Here is an 18,646-nt window from a genome sequence, read left to right as displayed (position 1 = left end):
CTTCAGCTCTCAGCCTCCTGAGTAGCTGGGACGCTGGGACTACAGATGTGAGCCACAGGTGCCTGACTTGTAGTCTTGTATCTGAAATTAGGATTTGGGGAGAGGTGTGTGTGTGTGTGTGTGTGTGTGTGTGTGTGTGTGTGTGTGTGTGTGTGTGTGTGTGTGTGTGTGTGTGTGTGTGTGTGTGTGTGTGTGTGTGTGTGTGTGTGTGTGTGTGTGTGTGTGTGTGTGTGTGTGTGTGTGTGTACTCTGGGCCTGAGTGTGTGTGTGTGTGTGTGTGTGTGTGTGTGTGTGTGTGTGTGTGTGTGTGTGTGTGTGTGTGTGTGTGTGTGTGTGTGTGTGTGTGTGTGTGTGTGTGTGTACTCTGGGCCTGAGTGCTGTCCCTCAGCTCTTCAGCTCAAGGCTAGTGCTATACCACTTGAGCTACAACACCACTTCCAAGATCTCATACTCTTGCTTAACTTTTTCTGTCAAGCTGACACTGCCATTTGATCTACAACTTCACTTCTGGTTTTTTGCTGATTGAAGATAAGAGTTGCGTGCTGTTGGCTCATGCCTGTAAGCCTAGCTGCTCAGGAGGCTGAGATCGTAGGATTGCGGTTCAAAGCCAGGCCAGGCCTGCCTAATATGTGTGACTCAAATCTCTGCTTTTTTAACTCCAGATTTTTTCCCCATGTATTCCACAACTTTTTCATCAGTCTTTCCAAACTATCCCATTCCCTTCTCATTAGCATAGAGGCATATGATTATTTCTTTTCCCTTATTCTTTATCCATTAGTCTTCCTTATTATAGACAAAACACATTATCTTAGCTTTCTCTAATGGTTTATGATCTATAAGATAACTTAGTCTTTTGCATTTTCATATTCTACAGAGTCCCTCACCTACCTCTCAATGATTTCTAATTTGTTGAAATTATAACAAAAACTTTTCAGTTTGAAGGAAGTGGGAGTTAGGTGTGGTTTTCATTCCTTGAGAAAATGAACCAGCTACTTTTTTTTCTTTTTTCTTTTTTTTTGGGGGGTCTGGTCGTGGGGCCTGAACTCTGGGCCTGGGTGCTGTCCCTCAGCTCTAAAGCTCAAGGCTAGCGCTCTACCACTTGAGCCACAGCGCCACTTCCGGCTTTTTTCTTTTTGCTTATGTGGTGCTGAGGAATTGAACCCAGGGCCTCAGGCATGCAAGGCAAGCGCTCTACCACTGAGCCAACTTCCCAGCCCCTACTTTTTTTTTTTTTTTTGGGTCCGGTCGTGGGGCCTGAACTCTGGGCCTGGGTGCTGTCCCTCAGCTGTTCAGCTCAAGGCTAGCACTCTATCACTTGAGCCACAGTGCCACTTCCGGTTCTCTGATGGTTTATGGACTTTCCTGCTGGGACTGGCTTTGAACTGTGATCCTCAGATCTCAGCCTCCTTAGTAACTAGGATTACAGGCTGAGCCACTGGCGCCTTGCCCAGCTACTTTTTAGTGACAGTTGTTTATTTTTTCTATTGGCAGTATACAAGCCGTCTCAACAGTGAGCAGCACCCATCATACTTGTGGCTTGTCATTTCTTTTCTTTTCTTTTTTTAAAATTTATTTATTTTTGTTGGTTGTGGGGCCTGAACTCTGGGCCTGGGCGCTATCCCTCAGGTCTTCAGCTCAAGGCTAGCACTCTACCATGTGAGCCACACACAGCTTTTTCTGAGCCACTTCCAGCTTTTTCTGCTTAAGTGGTGCTGAGGAATCGAACCCAAGTCCTCATGCATGCAAGGCAAGCACTCTGCCACTGAGCCCCCTTCCCAGCCCCATGGCTTGTCATTTTTTTTTTTTGTCAAGGTATTTAACAATATAAAGAATTCACATTTCTTCTTTCCCACCTTTTTCAAAGATTCAATAGTAGAAACACCCAAATGCTGCTTACAACACAGAAGAAACTATCATTCATGAAAACATCATGAATGTAGTGGTCAGTGTCAGCATCCCAGAAACATGGGGCAGCCATGAACACTCCTTCACCTCTTTGCTCCCCAATGAGTACTTGCACTACCATTTTATATCAATCAAATCCCATTTCTTTTAATTTGTCTTTAACGGTTTCTAATAAATGTTTTGTGAGCTGAGGCATTTCTTCTAATACAGACTTTAAACACAGAGGGCCTGAACCTTTGCTGGCAAATAGGCCTCAGGATATATGTGTTCTTGGACTCCCCTGCATTCTTCTCAGCCTCCAGTGCCCCATTGCTCAGAAAGAGGGATGTGCCCACTATGAAGAACAGGCAACTTACCAGGATGCAGAGCCAGGTGCACACCCTTTCTAAAGGACCCACTTTTCCATGTAGCTTCATTTATTCTCCTGACCTGTTCCTGAGTACAGAAGATTGTTCTTAAATTAACAGCTTTTTACAGAAAGTTACATTAACAAAATGTTTCCCAGGAAAAGAAGTTCACTATCATTGGGGATATTTTGAAAGAGACTTTTCTACCTTACTAACCTAGCTGTCTTTTTTTATTTATAACAGTTGTTACTGAAGTAGGAGTTAAGACCTAGAGAGATTAGGTTCTAATACAAGATAGAACTGGTTTTGTCAACCATTCATTAGTACAAGAAGACTCTTCTCTCAAGAAGCAGGTGTAGCAGAGCATTTGCTCTTTTGTAGTGGAAAATCATATACTGTCTCATTCCTCTTGCTTCATTCATTGCTGTAGTTATGGGTTTAAATAAGATTTAGGTTGAGTGGGGTGCCCGTGGCTCATGCCTGGAATCCGAGCTACTCAGGAGACTGAGATCTGAGAATCATGGTTCAAAGTCAGCAGGAGGGAGAGGCAGGTGGCAATAATCTTGTCAATGGATCATGTCTTCCAATTCTAGCCATAGAAAAGTTTGCATTGGCGGTTATGAAGTACTATGTCCAGGGTCAGGCTTGCTCTTTGGGGTTTCTTCCTGTGTAGAGAAATGCTGATTATGAGATGTGGTTTAAGATAGAGGAAAAAAATCCAACCGCAGGAAGAACCACAAGGTGTTGCTCTGTTGACACAGGGACACTCAAGTCTCCCTAAGGCTTTCCTAAGCCTTAGGAAAAGGACGTAGGTTTATTGTTTTGCTTTAGATTGTTCTGAAAGCCACTCAACTACTTTGTTGTTTCCCACAGTCTATTTCCTTTGAAAATTTACTTTTGATTTTGCATTTGCTCTGCCTCAATAAAGTCTTACTCTGGTAAAATTCAGAAAGAAACGGCTCTTCTGAGAGAAAAAAGGCTTCCTTTGGGGATTCTCTAGAGAACTAGAAGTGATCCCTTGTTTTGGGTCTGAGGTACCTCTAACCAATCTCTGAAAGCTATGGGTCCTCACTGGTTAAACTGTTCATTGTATGTGAAAACACATTTTTTTGGTATAATTTCTGGACTTTGCTGAAAGGACATAGATTCCATCTGGCAACTTGGACAAAATGGAGTGCTCGGGTGCTATACCGACTATTGGAAACCCTAGTTGTGGGGTGGTTTTGAAGTCTGCCCCTCTTTGTTCCTGTCCTGTCACATAATTCTTTTTTTGCTTTCTATGAGATAGGATAGTACTAGGTTAGGCTCAGCCTAACCTAGAGCTCACTATATATACCAGGCTGGCCTCAGACTCATAATCCTCCTGCCTTCATCTCCTGAATGCTGGGATTACAGGTGTGTGTCATTGTGCCCAGGTGATAAAATTCTTGACAATGGAAATGACAGTCAAGTATAGCATAAGTGAAGCTGGTTTCCTTCCCCATAAGCCTCATCTTTGTAGAAAAGGGACTGGCTATACTTCATCATAGGGCAGAATTTCTATGCTTACAAATGAGGATTATCCAGAATTCTTGAATTCTAAGGAAGTTAATCACAGCCATGGCTTTTTCACCAGTAAAACATGAGGATTTTAAATGGGATATGGTATCTATTTTAGTAGTAAATGTGAGAGAAAGTGCTGCCAGGTTGTGGTTTGTTTTGATATGGTTTTCTGACTTCCACCTTCTTGGTGCAGTTTGAGTTCAGCAAATACTGTTGAGCTTTGTGAGGATGGACCAACATGCTTGATGCTGGGAATTCAAATAGTTTACTGGGGTCCTTAAAGAGTTTGAGTCACATGGTCTGCAATACATCCTCAGGTAGAGAAAATTTATCCATTTAAGTTACGATTTTTTTTTTCTCTTCCATTTTCTTGCTCAGCTTTTCCCCGGACCTGGCCCTGGACTCACCAGGCACTGACCACTTTGTCATCATTGCCCAGCTGAAGGAAGAGGTGGCAACTCTGAAGAAGATGTTACATCAGAAGGATCAAATGATCTTAGAGAAGGAGAAGAAGGTATGGCTAGAAAGATCCAAGGTTACAATCACATAGTCTAGGACAGGATGGTAACAGTTTGACATGTTTGATGTGGTTGGATACATTGATGTATTCAGAGATTCTCATAGCCATGTGATTCATGGGATGGCATTACCTTGTTCAGTCCCCCTAGGCCAAGACTTACCTTCCTGCGGTCTAAGAATTGTCCTCCCTCTTGAAGGGAACTTCTTACATTTTTATTCTAATTCATGTTTATTATTTCTACTTTACTTTCAGCTTCTCGGAATATCTCATTTTGTCTTTTTTTTTTTTGTCGGTCATGGGGTTTGACCTCTGAGCCTGGGCGCTGTCCCTCTGCTCTTAAACTCAAGGCAAGTGCTCTACCACTTGAGCCACAGGTTAATTGAGGTAAGAGTTTCATGTACTTTCCTGCCTGGGGTGGCTTTGAACCGAAATCCTCAGATCTCAGCCTCCTGAGTAGCTAGGATTACAGGCGTGAGCCACCCACTGGCGCCTGGCAACTTCTTTTTTGATGTGAGGTCTCCTTATATTGCTTAGGCTGACTTCGGCCTCCTGGGTTCAAGCAGTCCTCCTGCTCCAGCCTCCTGAGGGCTGGGAGTGTGCAAATCCACACAATCGCAACCTATTTGTAATGTCATATTATTTACATTCTTTTCATTTAATTCCTACCTTGTTTACAGATGAAGAAACAGGCTATAAGAGGTTAAATAGTGCGTCTAACCAACTTAGCGGTAAAAGACAGAATAAGAACTGGACCCAAGTCTTTCTATGCCTGTTGTTCTTTCTTTACTGTGTTCAGCTTTAGCTTGCTAGTAAGCAGAGATTCGTAGGAACACGCATATTCCATCCACTTTATTGTGTGACTGACAGATGAAAATGGACCCAAGTATATTCTCCTCATGGACCTGATCAGAATGACACTTCTATTACTTTGAACTAAGGCTTTGAACAAAGCCAACCCAAAAAGCTGTTGTGTCCTATACTTTGTTTTTTTGGGTCCGGTCATGGGGCCTGAACTCTGGGCATGGGCTCTGTCCCTCAGTTCTTCAGCTCAAGGCCAGTGCTCTACCACTTGAGCCACAGTGCCACTTCCGGCTTTTTTCTTTTTGCTTATGTGGGGCTGAGGAATCGAACCCAGGGCCTCTGGCATGCAAGGCATGCCCTCTACCACTGAGCCACCTTCCCAGCCCCTGTTGTGTCCTATACTTTTAAAGACTAAAGTCAGTTTTGAAGAAGAAATTGTATTCCTTGATGTAAAAAGGAACTGTTGTACGAGTTTGGAAACTCTGCACCTCTGTGTGTATATATATATATATACTTTTAGCAATAAAGCAGCATGGGCTGAGAATGCACTGAAGAAAAAAAAAAAAAGACTAAAGTCAGGGGCTGGGAAGGTGGCTCAGTGGTAGAGCGCTTGCCTTGCATAACTGAGGCCCTGGGTTCGATTCCTCAGCCCCACATAAGCAAAAAGAAAAAAGCCTGAAGTGGCGCTTTGGCTCAAGTGGTAGAGCTCTGGACTTGAGCTGAAGAGCTGAGGGACAGCACCCAGGCCCAGAGTTCAGGCCCTATGACCGGACCCAAAAAAAAAAAAAAAAGACTAAGGTCACACTTCCTGATATGAGACATCTTGATTTGATTTGATAGGCATCATGGCTTCCTATCTCTACTCAGATAATCTTGGTTAACTTCCATCTCTCTGCCTATGCCCAGATTGTTCCCTTCATTCAGATGCCTTATATGCCCTCCTGCTACTGTACTTCAAAACTCAGATCACACATCACCTCTCTCAGTAGAGGTCCCTCCTTTCTGTTCCTTGGATAGCAGTTGAAATGAGCCTTGAATTTGAAATCTAGCTCTGATATTTGTTAACCTTGTGGATACTTGCTCTCTGCCACTTAACCTTTTCTAAACCTCTGTTTTTCCATCTATGAAACAGGTCTACTGCCCTTAAAGGGTTGTCTTAAAGATTGAACTAAAAATCTGAGCACTGGTGGCTTACCTGTGTAATCTGAGCCACTCTGATTACAGCCCGGGCAGGGAAGTCTTTTTTTTTTTTTTTTTTCTTTTGGGTCCGGTCATGGGGCCTGAACTCTGGGCCTGGGCGCTGTCCCTTAGCTCTTCAGCTCAAGGCTAGTGCTCTACCACTTGAGCCACAGTGCCACTTCCGGCTTTTTTCTTTTTGCTTATGTGGTGCTGAGGAATCGAACTCAGGGCCTCAGGCATGCAAGGCAAGTGCTCTACCACTGAGCCATCTTCCCAGCCCCAGGGAAGTCTTATGAGACTATTTTTTTGTTGGTCATGGTGCTTGAACTCTGGGCCTGGGCGCTGTCCCTCAGCAATTTATATCAAGGCTAGTGCTCTACCACTTGAGCCACAGCACTGCTTCTGGTTTTCTGGGGGTTTATTAGAGATAAGAGTCTCACGAACTTTCCTGCCTGGGCTGGCTTTGAACTGCAACCCTTAGACCTCAGCCTCCTGAGTAACTAGAATTAGAATTACAGGTGTGAACCACTGGCACCTGGCTGAAGATTGAGCAAAGCAAACTTTTTTTTTAAAGTTCAATGTAGTGGACTTTGGTGGAACATGGCAAAAGTTCAGCTGTTACTCTTATGGCTCTTCAAACCATCCTTGTTGGTTTTTGTTTGTTTTGTGCCAGTCCTAGGGTTTAAACTCAGAGTCTGGACACTGTTCCTGAGCTTTTGGGTTAAAGGCTAACATTCTACCACTTTGAGCAACAGATCTACTTCCAGCTTTTTGGTGGTTAATTAGTCTCACAGACTTTAGTGCCTGGATTAGCTTTGAAGCTCAGTCTTTGGATCTCAGGATTGTAGGTAGACCTGAGTTGCTAGGTTTTGGCAACAGTGAAACTTAAAAAACAAACAAGCCAGGTGCCTAGCTACTCGGGAGGCTGTGATCTGAGGATCACAGTTCAACGCCAGTCAGGGCAAGAAGGGCTATGCGACTCTTATCTCCAGTAAACCACCAGAAAACCAGAAGTGGCGATATGGCTCGAGTGTTAGAGCACTTACCTTGAGCTGAAGAGCTGAGGGACAGCACTCAGGCCTTAAAAAAAAAAAAATCCACCCCCTCCCCCCCAAAAAAAACCCCACAACCAAAGCTGGGTGCCAGTGGCTCATGCCTATAATCTTAGTTACTCTGGAGGCTGAGATTTGAGAATTGAAGTTCTAAGCCAGTCCTGGCAGAAAAGTCCCCATGAGACTCTTATCTCAACCACTCAAAAACTGGAAGTAGTACCATAGCTCAAGTGGTATAGTGCTAAAGTGCTAGCCCTGAGCACAAAGAGGCTCAGGGACAGCACCCAGGCCCTGAGTTCAAGGCCCACAACTGACCCAAAAAAAAAGTGAAGCTTGCCGGCACTGGTGGCGTGTGCCTATAATCCTAGCTACTCAGGAGGCTGAGATCCTGAGGATCATGGTTCAAAGCCAGCCCAGGCAGGAAAGTCTATATCTTTATCTCCAATGAAGCACCAGAAAACTGGATGTGGCAATATGGCTCAAGTGGTAGAGCGCTCACCTTGAGCTGAAGAGGTCAGGGACAGCGCCCAGGCCCAGAGTTCCAGTCCCATGCCTGACCAAAAAAAAAATGTTTTCAAGACTCCATCTCCAGTTAGCCACCAAAAAGTTTGTCTGTAGTCATGGCATCATCTATGAGTGAAAACTGGATACCTGTAGTTTAAACCCTAGTACTGACCCAAAATAAAACAGTCACTTAAAAAAAACAAAACTGGAGGGAGTGGCATACACATAATCCCAGATACTCAGAAAGTAGAGGCTGGAGTATCTTGAGTTTTATGCCAGTTCAGACAGAGTTAGTGACATTCTTGTCTCAAAAACAAATGGCTGGGGCTGGGAAGGTGGCTCAGTAGTAGAGTGCTTGCTTTGCATGCATGAGGCCCTGTGTTCGATTCCTCAGCACCACATAGGCAAAAAAAAAAAAAAGCCGGAAGTGGAGCTGTGGCTCAAGTGGTAGAGTGCTAGCCTTGAGCTGAAGAGCTGAGGGACAGCACCCAGGCCCAGAGTTCAGGCCCCATGACCGACCAAAAAAAAAGAAAAAGAAAAACAAATGGCTGAGGGTTGTGAATGTAGCTTAGGGGTAAAGTGTTTGCCTCGCATGCATGAAGCCCTAGGTTTGATTCCTCAGCACCACATAAACAGAAAAAGCAGGAAGTGGTACTGTGGCTCAAGTGGTAGAGTGCTAGCCTTGAGCAAAAAAAGCTCAGTGACAGTGCTCAGGCCTTGAGTTCAAGCCCCAGGACTGGCAAAAAAAAAAGTCTGAAATGGTAGAGTGCTTGTCTGGTATGTACAAGAACTTGGGTTCAGTCCCCTGTACCACAAAAGAAGAAACAAAGACATGTAATGATGGTTTTGTGTGATCTTCAGGAACAAATTGAATCCTTGTTGGCTTTGATGAAGGTAGGGACTGCAGGAAAGCTTGGGCTTTCCATTTCCTGGGGGACCATTTATCTCTGCTACCAAAACATCTTTCCTCACACAAAAATTTCTTTTGTTTTGTTTTGTTCCCCTCAGATTACAGAGTTGAAGGCTGATTTTCAATACCAGGAATCTCAGATGAGGGCCAAAATGAACCAAATGGAGAAAACACACAAAGAAGTCACAGAGCAATTACAGGTAATTCTACTGGTGTACTTGGCTGATTGCATTTTAAATAATCATCTCATGTTTCTTTTTTTTTTTTTTAATTTTTGGTTGGTCATGGGGCCTGAACTCTGGGTCTGGGCGCCATCCCTGAGCTCTTCAGCTCAAGGTTAGCGTTCTACCACTTGAGACACAGTGCCACTTCCAGCTTTTTCTGCTTATGTGGTGCTGAGGAATTGAACCCAGGGCCTCATGCATGCAAGGCAAGCATTCTTACCACTGAGCCACCTTCCCAGCCCCTCATGTTTCTTTTTTCTCAAAGTTTTGGCAAATCACACCAAATCTTCCTTTTGGATATCTTTTATTACTATTTTACTCTATGATATATTCTGATCTTTTTCTCTCAAGAATCATGAAATTGGCCGAATGCCAGAGGCTCATATCTATCATCCTAGCAGCTACTCAGGAGACTGAGATATAAGGATCATGGTTCAGAGCCAGCCTTGCAAGGAAAGTCTGTGAGACTCTTAAGTTCAGCTAACTACAAAAAAGATGAAAGTAGAGCTATGCCTCCAGTGGTAGAGCACTAGCCTTAAGCAGAAATACTAAGGGACATTACCCATGCCCTGAGTTCAAACCTCAGGACAGACAAAAAACAACAAAAGAAAAAACACTGGAATTAACAAATGAGTTCCTTGATTTTTTAATATACCATGTATGATTGCAGATGTCTGAATTATAGATTCTGTTTACTGAACTCATTAAAGCATGACATGGTTGGTTTAGATTGCATAAAGTAACCTGTTTTACTTCTGTGTAATGTGTGGCATTATTCAGGCTTGAACTCAGGGCCTTTCCCTCTCATGTGGCTTTTTCTTTTTGCTCAGGGCTGGCACTCTACCAGTCACTTCTCTACTTCCAGCCCCTTTCTGGTTAATTGGAGAGATCAGAGTCTCACTTCACAGACTTTGCTACCTAGGCTATTTTTGAACTGCGGTTGTTGGATCTCAGCCTCGTGTATACCGAGTATTACAGGAAAGAGCCACCAATGCCTAGCTAAAAAGTGTCCTTTTGTTTTGGTGAGTTCCAAGAGATTGAGGCTCATCAATTAGCCTATAGCAAATACTGTCTTCCCTGAACCAAATATGTAGCCTTAGGACTTTCTTCCTAATCTTCTGCATTGTTTGTTTTCATGTCTGCATGGAAAACCTATCCTAATCTTGACACTGATTTTTATTTTCCTTTTAGGCCAAAAACAGAGAGCTCCTGAAGCAGGCAGCTGCCTTGTCTAAGAGCAAGAAGTCTGAAAAGTCAGGCGCTATAACCTCTCCATGACAGACCATCAAGAGGCTCCCTAGCAACAGCAGATGGAGTCGTCCTGGGTTGGAGACCTGTCTGTTCTCTAGAATCGCAAGCTTTCTTAAGAAATCTCTATTTTATTACAGCTATCCTTCTTTGTGCGACTGTCATGGGCTGAATGGAAACATCCGAGTTGTGCGCTGTTAATGACTGCATGCTTGAGTGTTTGGGGTTTCAAGCTCACTGTCTCTCCTCTATACTCCCACCTTGTCCTTTTCCTCTTCCTTCTGTCGATCCCTCCAGATCCCTCTACTCCTCCCTCCCACGTTTTTATTTTGATACGTGTGTGTGTGTGTGTGTGTGTGTGTGTGTGTGTGTGTGTGTGTGTGTGTGTGTGTGTGTGTGTGTGTGTGTGTGTGTGTGTGTGTGTGTGTGTGTGTGTGTGTGTGTGTGTGTGTGTGTGTGTGTTGGTCACAGCTCAGTGTTTTGTGCAGAGTGATGTTTTCTGTTCATCCTTGGGTCCTGCTATACCCGTGGGCAAATTGTTTGCATTCATTGTGTATCACTGCCACTCTCTGAACTTTAAAAACTGCCACCTTAAGACTTGTTACAATGAGAGAGGCCTTCTCTCTCAATAAAGCTTTTGCTTCAGGGTATCTTTGGGTTTTTTTTTCCAGGTATATTATGTATGAACTTTGTACTATGTATAGCCAGAGTTTTATTTATTTTTTAAAAAAAGAAACTTTTTCTTGCTAAAGGAATAATGGTAGCTGAGCTAGTCCTTGTAAAAGTGATGTCTCTTGAAAATAACGTCCTATTCTCTAGCTTTTAGTAAAAGAATCAGATGGTTTCTTGTTACCTTACAGTCTTAAAACCGATCACTAAGGTGAAATATTTGATGCAGAAGTTCAGAGCTAAGTGCCTTTTGGGGAGTTTCTCGGAGGAGCATTTAAGGAGATGCTTGAGGTGGTTGCAAAGATTTGAACAGTCTGTCTTTTTAAAGTAAGGGCAGAAAGAAAGGTTGTCCAGGTTCTACTGGACACTTCCCCACCCTTTCCCTACTCCTTTATGTGATTGATTCCAAATTCTTACACTGCCACTTCTTTGGAAAAAAAAAAATACCCTTTACTTGCTTTTATCAGTTATTATACTGGGCATTTGTCAGAAAACATTTCTTTTTTCATTAGCATATTCAAAACTGGATAATATTTGAACTCTGGAATATCAGAGGGTCAGTATGAGCTACGTAAGTATGGCCTGTGAATCTGATCAGGAGAATATCACTGTACCCTCTTCTCACCTCTTGCTCACTCTGGCCTGTGCACCCTTGCTTTTAATGGAAGTGTATGGAAAATCGGTGCCTCTCAGGAGCAGCACAGCCTCTGCCAGAGCATATGTACCCTGTCTTCCCTTAATGACCCAGCAGGCACATGGGAAGGAAGATAGATTTATATTTCTAGCCATACTCTTCAGGTTCCTCTATGTGATGTTTGTGAAGGAAATTGGAGGTGTGTAGTATGTGCGATGAAACAGAACAAAGCCAGTTACCGCTACATAAATATGGTAAGGGAGCAAGGTAGAATTAAGGGTAATCATTATAAGGACAGTGGACATTTGTTCTCAGTCTCTCAAAATTGTAACAGTAAATTTAACTTGTTAAAAGCAAAGTATTCTGTAATTTGTGATATCTTTCTGGAAAAAAGAGCCATGCATATAGCTGGACAGATCAGAAGTGGGTGGCTTCCTTTTCATCCAAGATACAATGGACCATGTTGCATTTTTATCAGTTTGCATCCCAGCAAGGAAAACAGTGTGAAATAGTTTTGTAACTTTTTGAACAAGAGACTTGTAGCTAAAGCTGAATGTCAGATATTTTTCAGATGTATTTGACTATGGAGAAAGGATTCTGAAAGAAATGACAGTCATGGTTTTGTTCCCTTGTTTTTTATTTTAAAGACTGAGAAATTCAGATACATAAAGTTTGACAATATAAAAATGCATACATAATTTTTATACTAAATCTTTTTTTAAGGTCTTGACATTTAATATAAAGTAAATCCACACATTTTTAACTTTCCATAAGTTCTTAAAAGGGAAAGAAGAAATCTCAATTCATAAAACTTTGATTTTTAAAAATCATGACACTGTTTTACCATGAAATTGAGTAGCTAACTTTTGGTAACACCTTTCATTTCTTTGTATGTTTGTAATAATGGACATTTTAAAACAAGAATGTTTTGGTTTGTACAGACTTTGGCAAATGTGTGTTAATAAAAATTCATATTGACTCAAGTGTAATTGAAGTATAACTGTGTTTTGTGTTGTGTGCGTGTGTGGTGGGGTATTAAACCGGAAACTTTGTGCATGTCAGGCAAAGGCTCTACCATTAAGTTATACCCATAGCCCTATGTTTATTTCTAGCCTGGTCACCAATAGACATATCCCATTATCCTCTTCAATCCTGAAAACAGTTTATCTTGCTTGTAACCTAACAGGAAGCTTCAAAAGTATGAAGAGTTAGCCATCCCAGGCACTGATGATTCACATTTGTAATCCTAGCTACTCAGGAGGCTGAGATCTGAGGATCTCAGTTCAAAGCCAGCCCAGGTAAGAAAGTCCATGACACTCTTATCTCCAGTTAACCACCAGAAAAACTGAAGTGGTGCTATAGCTCAAAGTAGTAGAGCACTAACCTTGAACAAAAGAGCTCAGGGACAGTACCCAGGCCATGAGCTCAAAGCCTATGACTGACAAAAAAAGAGCCTGGTACAGGTGGCTCTTAGCTATTCAGGAGGCTGAGATCACAGTTCAAAGCCAGCCTGGCAGGAAAGTCTGTGAGACTTCTCTCCAGTTAACTACCAAAAGACTAAAAATGGAGCTGTGGCACAAGTGGTAGAGCAAGCTTTGAGTGAAAAAGCTAAAGAACATCACCTAAGCTCTGGGTTCAAGCCCTAGTACCAGCACAAAAAGGAATGAATGAGGAAAGGAAGGGAAGAAAGAAAAAAAATATTCTGGACTGGGAATGTGGCTTAGTGGTGAAGTGCTTACCTAGCATGCATGAAGCTCTGGGTTCGATTCCTCAGTATTACATAAACAGAAAAAGCTGGAAGTGGTACTGTGGCTCAAGTGGTAGAGTGCTAGCCTTGAGCAAAAGAGTTCAGGGACAGTGCCCAGGCCCTGAGTTCAAGCCCCAGGACTGGCAAAAAAAAAAGTTCTGCTTCTTAGTGTGGCTGGTATTTAGCCACATGAGTGGGCACAAGGGCCAAAATGCATTGAATGGAAGACTTCATATCTGCCTGCATTCCATTGCACATGTTATAATTTAATAAAAAGTTGAGTATCAAAAAATGCTTCTGGAGGGGCTGGGAAGGTGGCTCAGTGGTAGAGCACTTGCCTTGCATGCTCGAGGCCCTGGGTTCGATTCCTCAGCACCACATAAGAAAAAAGCCAGAAGTGGCCTTGTGACTCAAGTGGTAGAGTGCTAGCCTTGAGCTGAAGAGCTGAGGGACAGTGCCCAGGCCCAGAGTTCAGGCCCCATGACCAGACCCAAAAAAAAAAAAAATGCTTCTGGAGCCAATGCCTGGTTTTGAGACAACTGGTAAGTCCATCTCTTATGTATATAATTAGGACTGTATTGTTGCATATAGGGCACATACTCTGCTACTTAACAGTTGTATCAGTTGTATGCTATTGGACAAGTACCAACAATCCCTAAGAATAGTAGTTTCCTTTTTTTTTTTTTTTTGGTCTTTTTTTTTTTGTGAAAATACTGTACAGAGGGGTTACAGTTACATGGGCAAGATAATGAGTACATTTCTTATTAAGCCTCCTCCTTGTATTCCCCTTCCCATCCCTTCCCATCCTCTCCCCGCCCCCCCCCCCTTTTTTTTTTTTTTTTTGGGGGGTCCGGTCGTGGGGCCTGAACTCTGGGCCTGGGCGCTGTCCCTCAGCTCTTCAGCTCAAGGCTAGCGCTCTACCACTTGAGCCACAGTGCCACTTCCGGCTTTTTTGTGTTTGCTTATGTGGTGCTGAGGGATCGAACCCAGGGCCTTGAGCATGCAAGGCAAGCGCTCTACCACTGAGCCACCTTCCCAGCCCCCCCTTTTTTTTTTTAAATCAGTCATGGGGCTTGAACTCAGCTTGGGTGCTTTCCTTCAGCTAGCTCTACCACTTGAGCCACTGCACCACCACTTCCAGTTTTCTGGTGGTTTATTGGAGATAAGAGTCTCATGGACTTTTCTGCCTGGGCTGGCTTTGAACTATGATCCTAAGATCTCAGCCTCCGGAGTAACTAGGATTACAGATATGAGCCATCAGCGCCAGGCTAATTTCCTTATCTGTACCAAATTGCTAATCTCACTTTGATGGAGACAAGCCTGAAAGACTATTTTTGTTAATTAACAAAAGAACTGAATGCTATGAGTAATGCTAAATCCTCAGTATTTAGCATTGAGATGTAGCTCAGTGGTAAAGCAAGTACAATGTCCTGATTTTGATCCCCAGTACCAAAAAAGAAAAGACCAAAAAAATTGTTTAAAAAAAAATCACAGGGGCTGGGAAGGTGGCTCAGTGGTAGAGCGCTTGCCTTGCATGCTCAAGGACCTGGGTTCGATTCCTCAGCACCACATAAGCAAAAAGAAAAAAGCCGGAAGTGGCACTGTGGCTCAAGTGGTAGAGCACTAGCCTTAAGCTGAAGAGCTGAGGGACAGTGCCCAGGCCCAGAGTTCAGGCCCCACGACCGGACCCAAAAAAAAAAAAAAAAAATCACAAACCAAACTAGGTATTTAAATTTTCTGTTTGTTTGAACTATCAGAAAACTACTCTTAAGACAGGCATTCCTGGCTCATGCCTATAATCCTAGCTACTCAGTAGGCTGAGATCTGAGGACTGCAGTTCGAAGCTGGCTGGGGCAAAAAAGTCCCTGGGATTCTTATCTCCAATAAATTACTCAGAAAAAGCCAGAAGTAGAGCTGTGGCTCAAATGGTAGCATTGAGCACAAAGAGGCTCTAGGAAGTGCCCAGGCCTGGAGTCCAAGACCCAGGACTGGCAAAAATTAAATAAATAAAAAGCTGCTCTGGGAGAATGTGAGTTGTTTGGACAAAGAGAAACAGCGTGAATTTCTGACACAGGTGCAAAGCTTCAGATAAGAGGTTTCCAAGTACAACATTCCACGTTTATCTTCACATTTTAGTTTCCTAGGAAACAGGGATCCTGAATCCTCTTGATAGCTCAGAACTGATGATAATCCTTTTACACATATCCCTGGTATGCTTTGAGGCTATTTAAAAAAGACTGTTTCTGAGGACATGGCTCAGTAGTAGTGTTTGCTGGCATGCTCAATAGCCCTAGGCTGATCCCCAGTACCACAAAAACAACCAACCACAGAGCTGTTTTTATACATATTCTCTGTCTCTCTGTCTCTTTCTGTGTGTCTCTTTCTATAGATAGATAGGTAGTAGACAGAGAGACAGATAGCTAGATAGCTAGAGCCCCAAAACCAGCAAACACAAATAATTTTACCTTTTTTTTTTTTTTTTTTCTCGGTCATGGGGCCTGAACTTTGGCCCTGGGCACTGTCCCTTAGCTCTTCAGCTCCAGGCTAGCTCTCTACCACTTGAGCCGCAGCAGCACCACTTCTGGCTTTTTCTTTTTATGTGGTGCTGAGGAATCAAACCCAGGGCCTCATGCATGCGAGGCAACACTCTACCACTGAGCCACCTTCCCAGCCCTTAACCTTTTTTTTAAAAAAATGCCATTCTTGGGTCTTGAACTCAGGACCTACATGCTGTCTCTGAGCTTTTTTTTTTTTTTTTTTTTTGGGTCCGGTCGTGGGGCCTGAACTCTGGGCCTGGGCGCTGTCCCTCAGCTCTTCAGCTCAAGGCTAGCGCTCTACCACTTGAGCCATAGCTCCACTTCCGGCTTTTTTCTTTTTGCTTATGTGGTGCTGGGGAATTGAACCCAGGGCCTCAGGCATGCAAGGCAAACGCTCTACCACTGAGCCACCTTCCCAGCCCCTGTCTCTGAGCTTTTGTGCTCAAAGCAGCACTCTACCATTTGAGCCACAGCTTCACTTCAGGCTTATTTTGGTGTTTAATTGGAAGAGTCTCACAGACTTTCCTGCCTAGGCTGGCTTTGAACCGTGATCCTCATATCTCAGCCTCCTAAGTAGCTAGGATTATTATGCCACCTGTGCCTGACAAATTTTTTATTCATGTATTAGTTCAATACATGTATATTGGGCATTTGTTATTTACAAGACTCATTTATTTCTGTGAGAGACACAGGTGGAAATTTTTTCTTTTTTCTTTTTTTTTTTTTTAATTGTGAAAATACTGTACAGAGGGGTTACAATTACATGGGCAAGGTAATGAGTACATTTCTTTATTTTTGGCTGTGGGGCCTGAACTCTGGGCCTAGGCGCTGTCCCTTAGCTCTTCAGTTCAAGGCTAGCGCTCTACCACTTGAGCCACAGTGCCACTTCCGGCTTTTTCTGCTTATGTGGTGCTGAGGAATCAAACCTAGGGCCTCATGCATGCAAGGCAAGCACTCTACCAATGAGCCACCTTCCCAGCCCTGTGAGTACATTTCTGATCAAGCATTGTTGCCTCCTCCTTTGTTTCCCCTTCCCATCTCCCCCCTTCCTTCCCCCCTCCCCCCCCACTGGGAATTTTTTCTTTTTCTTTTCTTTCTTTCTTTCTTTTTTTTTTTTTTTTTTTTTTGCCAGTCCTGAAGTTTGAATTCAGGGCCTGGGCACTGTCCCTGACCTTCTTTTGCTCAAGTCTAGCACTCTACCACTTGAGCCACAGTGTCACTTACAGCTTTTTCTGTTTATGTAGTACTGGGGAATCAAACCCAGGGCTTCATGCATGCTGCTAGGCAAGCACTCTACCACTAAACCATATTCCCACTCCAAAACTTCTGTTTTCCACAGAGAAAGAAAACAAGTATTTCTTCAATTCCTAGGAGAAAAAATACCTTTACTGAAGGGGAAAATGGAAAGGAAAAAATTTGAAGTACATTGAAAGTATAAATGAGAGCTGCATAAAGACCCTTGAAAGCTATTGATCAATTGGGATTGGAGGTGAGGAAAGATAAATCAGTTCTAGCTCTGTAAGTGTGTAGGGGGAGGTGTGATCTAGCCGGGGGGAGGGGAACTAAGGGGTAGGAAAGATAAATAGGGCCAAAGTAGACTGTTTGCAAAGATTAAAATAGAACAATGAAATCTATTAAAATTTTGTATGATTGGGTACCAGTGACTCATGCCTAGTTACACAGGAGGCTAAGATCTAAGAACTGCAGTTCAAATCTTATCTGGGCTGGGAAGGTGGCTCAGTGGTAGAGCGCTTACCTTGCATGCCTGAGGCCGTGGGTTCAATTCCTCAGCACCACATAAGCAAAAAGAAAAATGCCGGAAGTGGCGCTGTGGCTCAAGTGGTAGAGCACTAGACTTGAGCTGAAGAGCTGAGGGATAGCGCCCAGGCCCTGAGTTCAAGCCCCACGACCGGACCCAAAAAAAAAAAAAAAAATCTTATCTGGGCAGCTGAATCAAAGAGACTTATCTCCAATTAACCACCAAAAAGCCAGACCTGTAGGTATGACTCAACTGGTGGAACATCAGCCTTAAATGAAAAAACCAAGTGCTGACACCCACATATCTCCCAAAAAAAGTTTTGGGAAGAGGCTGGGAAGATGGCTCAGAGGTAGAGTGCTTGCCTTGCATGCATGAAGCCCTGGGTTCGATTCCTCAGCACCACATAAGCAGAAAAAGCCGTGTTGCTATGGCTCAAGTGGTAGAGCACTTGCCCTGAGCTGATGAGCTGAGGGACAGTACCCAGGCCCAGAATTCAGGTCACACGACCAGCAAAAGTTTTGGGAAGGTAAGATGGGAGTAGGAAGAATGATAAGGAGTGAAATTAATTGGAATATATTGTAAACACCTGTGGAAATGTGACAATAAATCTCCCCTATGTAATTAATTTAACTTTATTTCTGGAGCTGGGAAGGTGGCTCAGTGGTAGAGTACTTGCCTTGCATGCATGAGGCCGTGGGTTTGATTCCTCAGCACCACATAAACAAAAGAAAAAAGCCAGAAGTGGTGCTGTGGCTCAACTGGTAGAGCACTAGCCTTGAGCTGAAGAGCTGAGGGACAGTACCCAGGCCCAGAGTTCAGGCCCCACAACCGGACCCCCCCCAAAAAAAAAAAAAAAAAACACTTTAGTTTTTGCTGGTCCTGAGGCTTGAACTCAAGCCTGGGCACTGTCCCAGTCCTGCCATTTTGTTCAACACTAGTGCTCTACCACTTGAGCCACCGCATCACTTTCAGCTGTTTCTGAGTAGTTTATTGGAGAGATGAGTCTCATGGACTTTCCTAACTGTGGGCTAGTGAAGAAGCTCAGTCTTCAGGTCTCAGCCTCCTGAA

General features: G+C 43.4%; 1 protein-coding gene across 2 annotated transcripts in view; it reads left to right on the top strand.

Moving 5' to 3' along the window:
* The window catches only part of Fam76a (family with sequence similarity 76 member A), a 29,920-nt gene extending 19,038 nt beyond the window's left edge, over window positions 1–10,882 (top strand). For both annotated transcript variants that reach the window (XM_070037513.1, XM_070037512.1), the window contains 3 exons: window positions 4,173–4,308; window positions 8,859–8,960; window positions 10,176–10,882. In XM_070037513.1, the coding sequence (XP_069893614.1) occupies window positions 4,173–4,308; window positions 8,859–8,960; window positions 10,176–10,262 (325 nt within the window). In that variant the 3' untranslated portion in view covers window positions 10,263–10,882. The remainder of the gene's footprint in view (window positions 1–4,172; window positions 4,309–8,858; window positions 8,961–10,175) is intronic.
* The last annotated feature ends 7,764 nt before the right edge of the window (window positions 10,883–18,646 follow it).

This window comes from Dipodomys merriami, unplaced genomic scaffold (genome assembly GCF_024711535.1).
Source record: "Dipodomys merriami isolate MVZ:Mamm:240054 unplaced genomic scaffold, mDipMer1.0.p SCAF_28, whole genome shotgun sequence".
NCBI lineage: Eukaryota > Metazoa > Chordata > Mammalia > Rodentia > Heteromyidae > Dipodomys > Dipodomys merriami.
The sequence above is the reverse complement of the archived record's forward strand: the minus strand, read 5'-3'. Positions and strand labels throughout refer to the sequence as shown.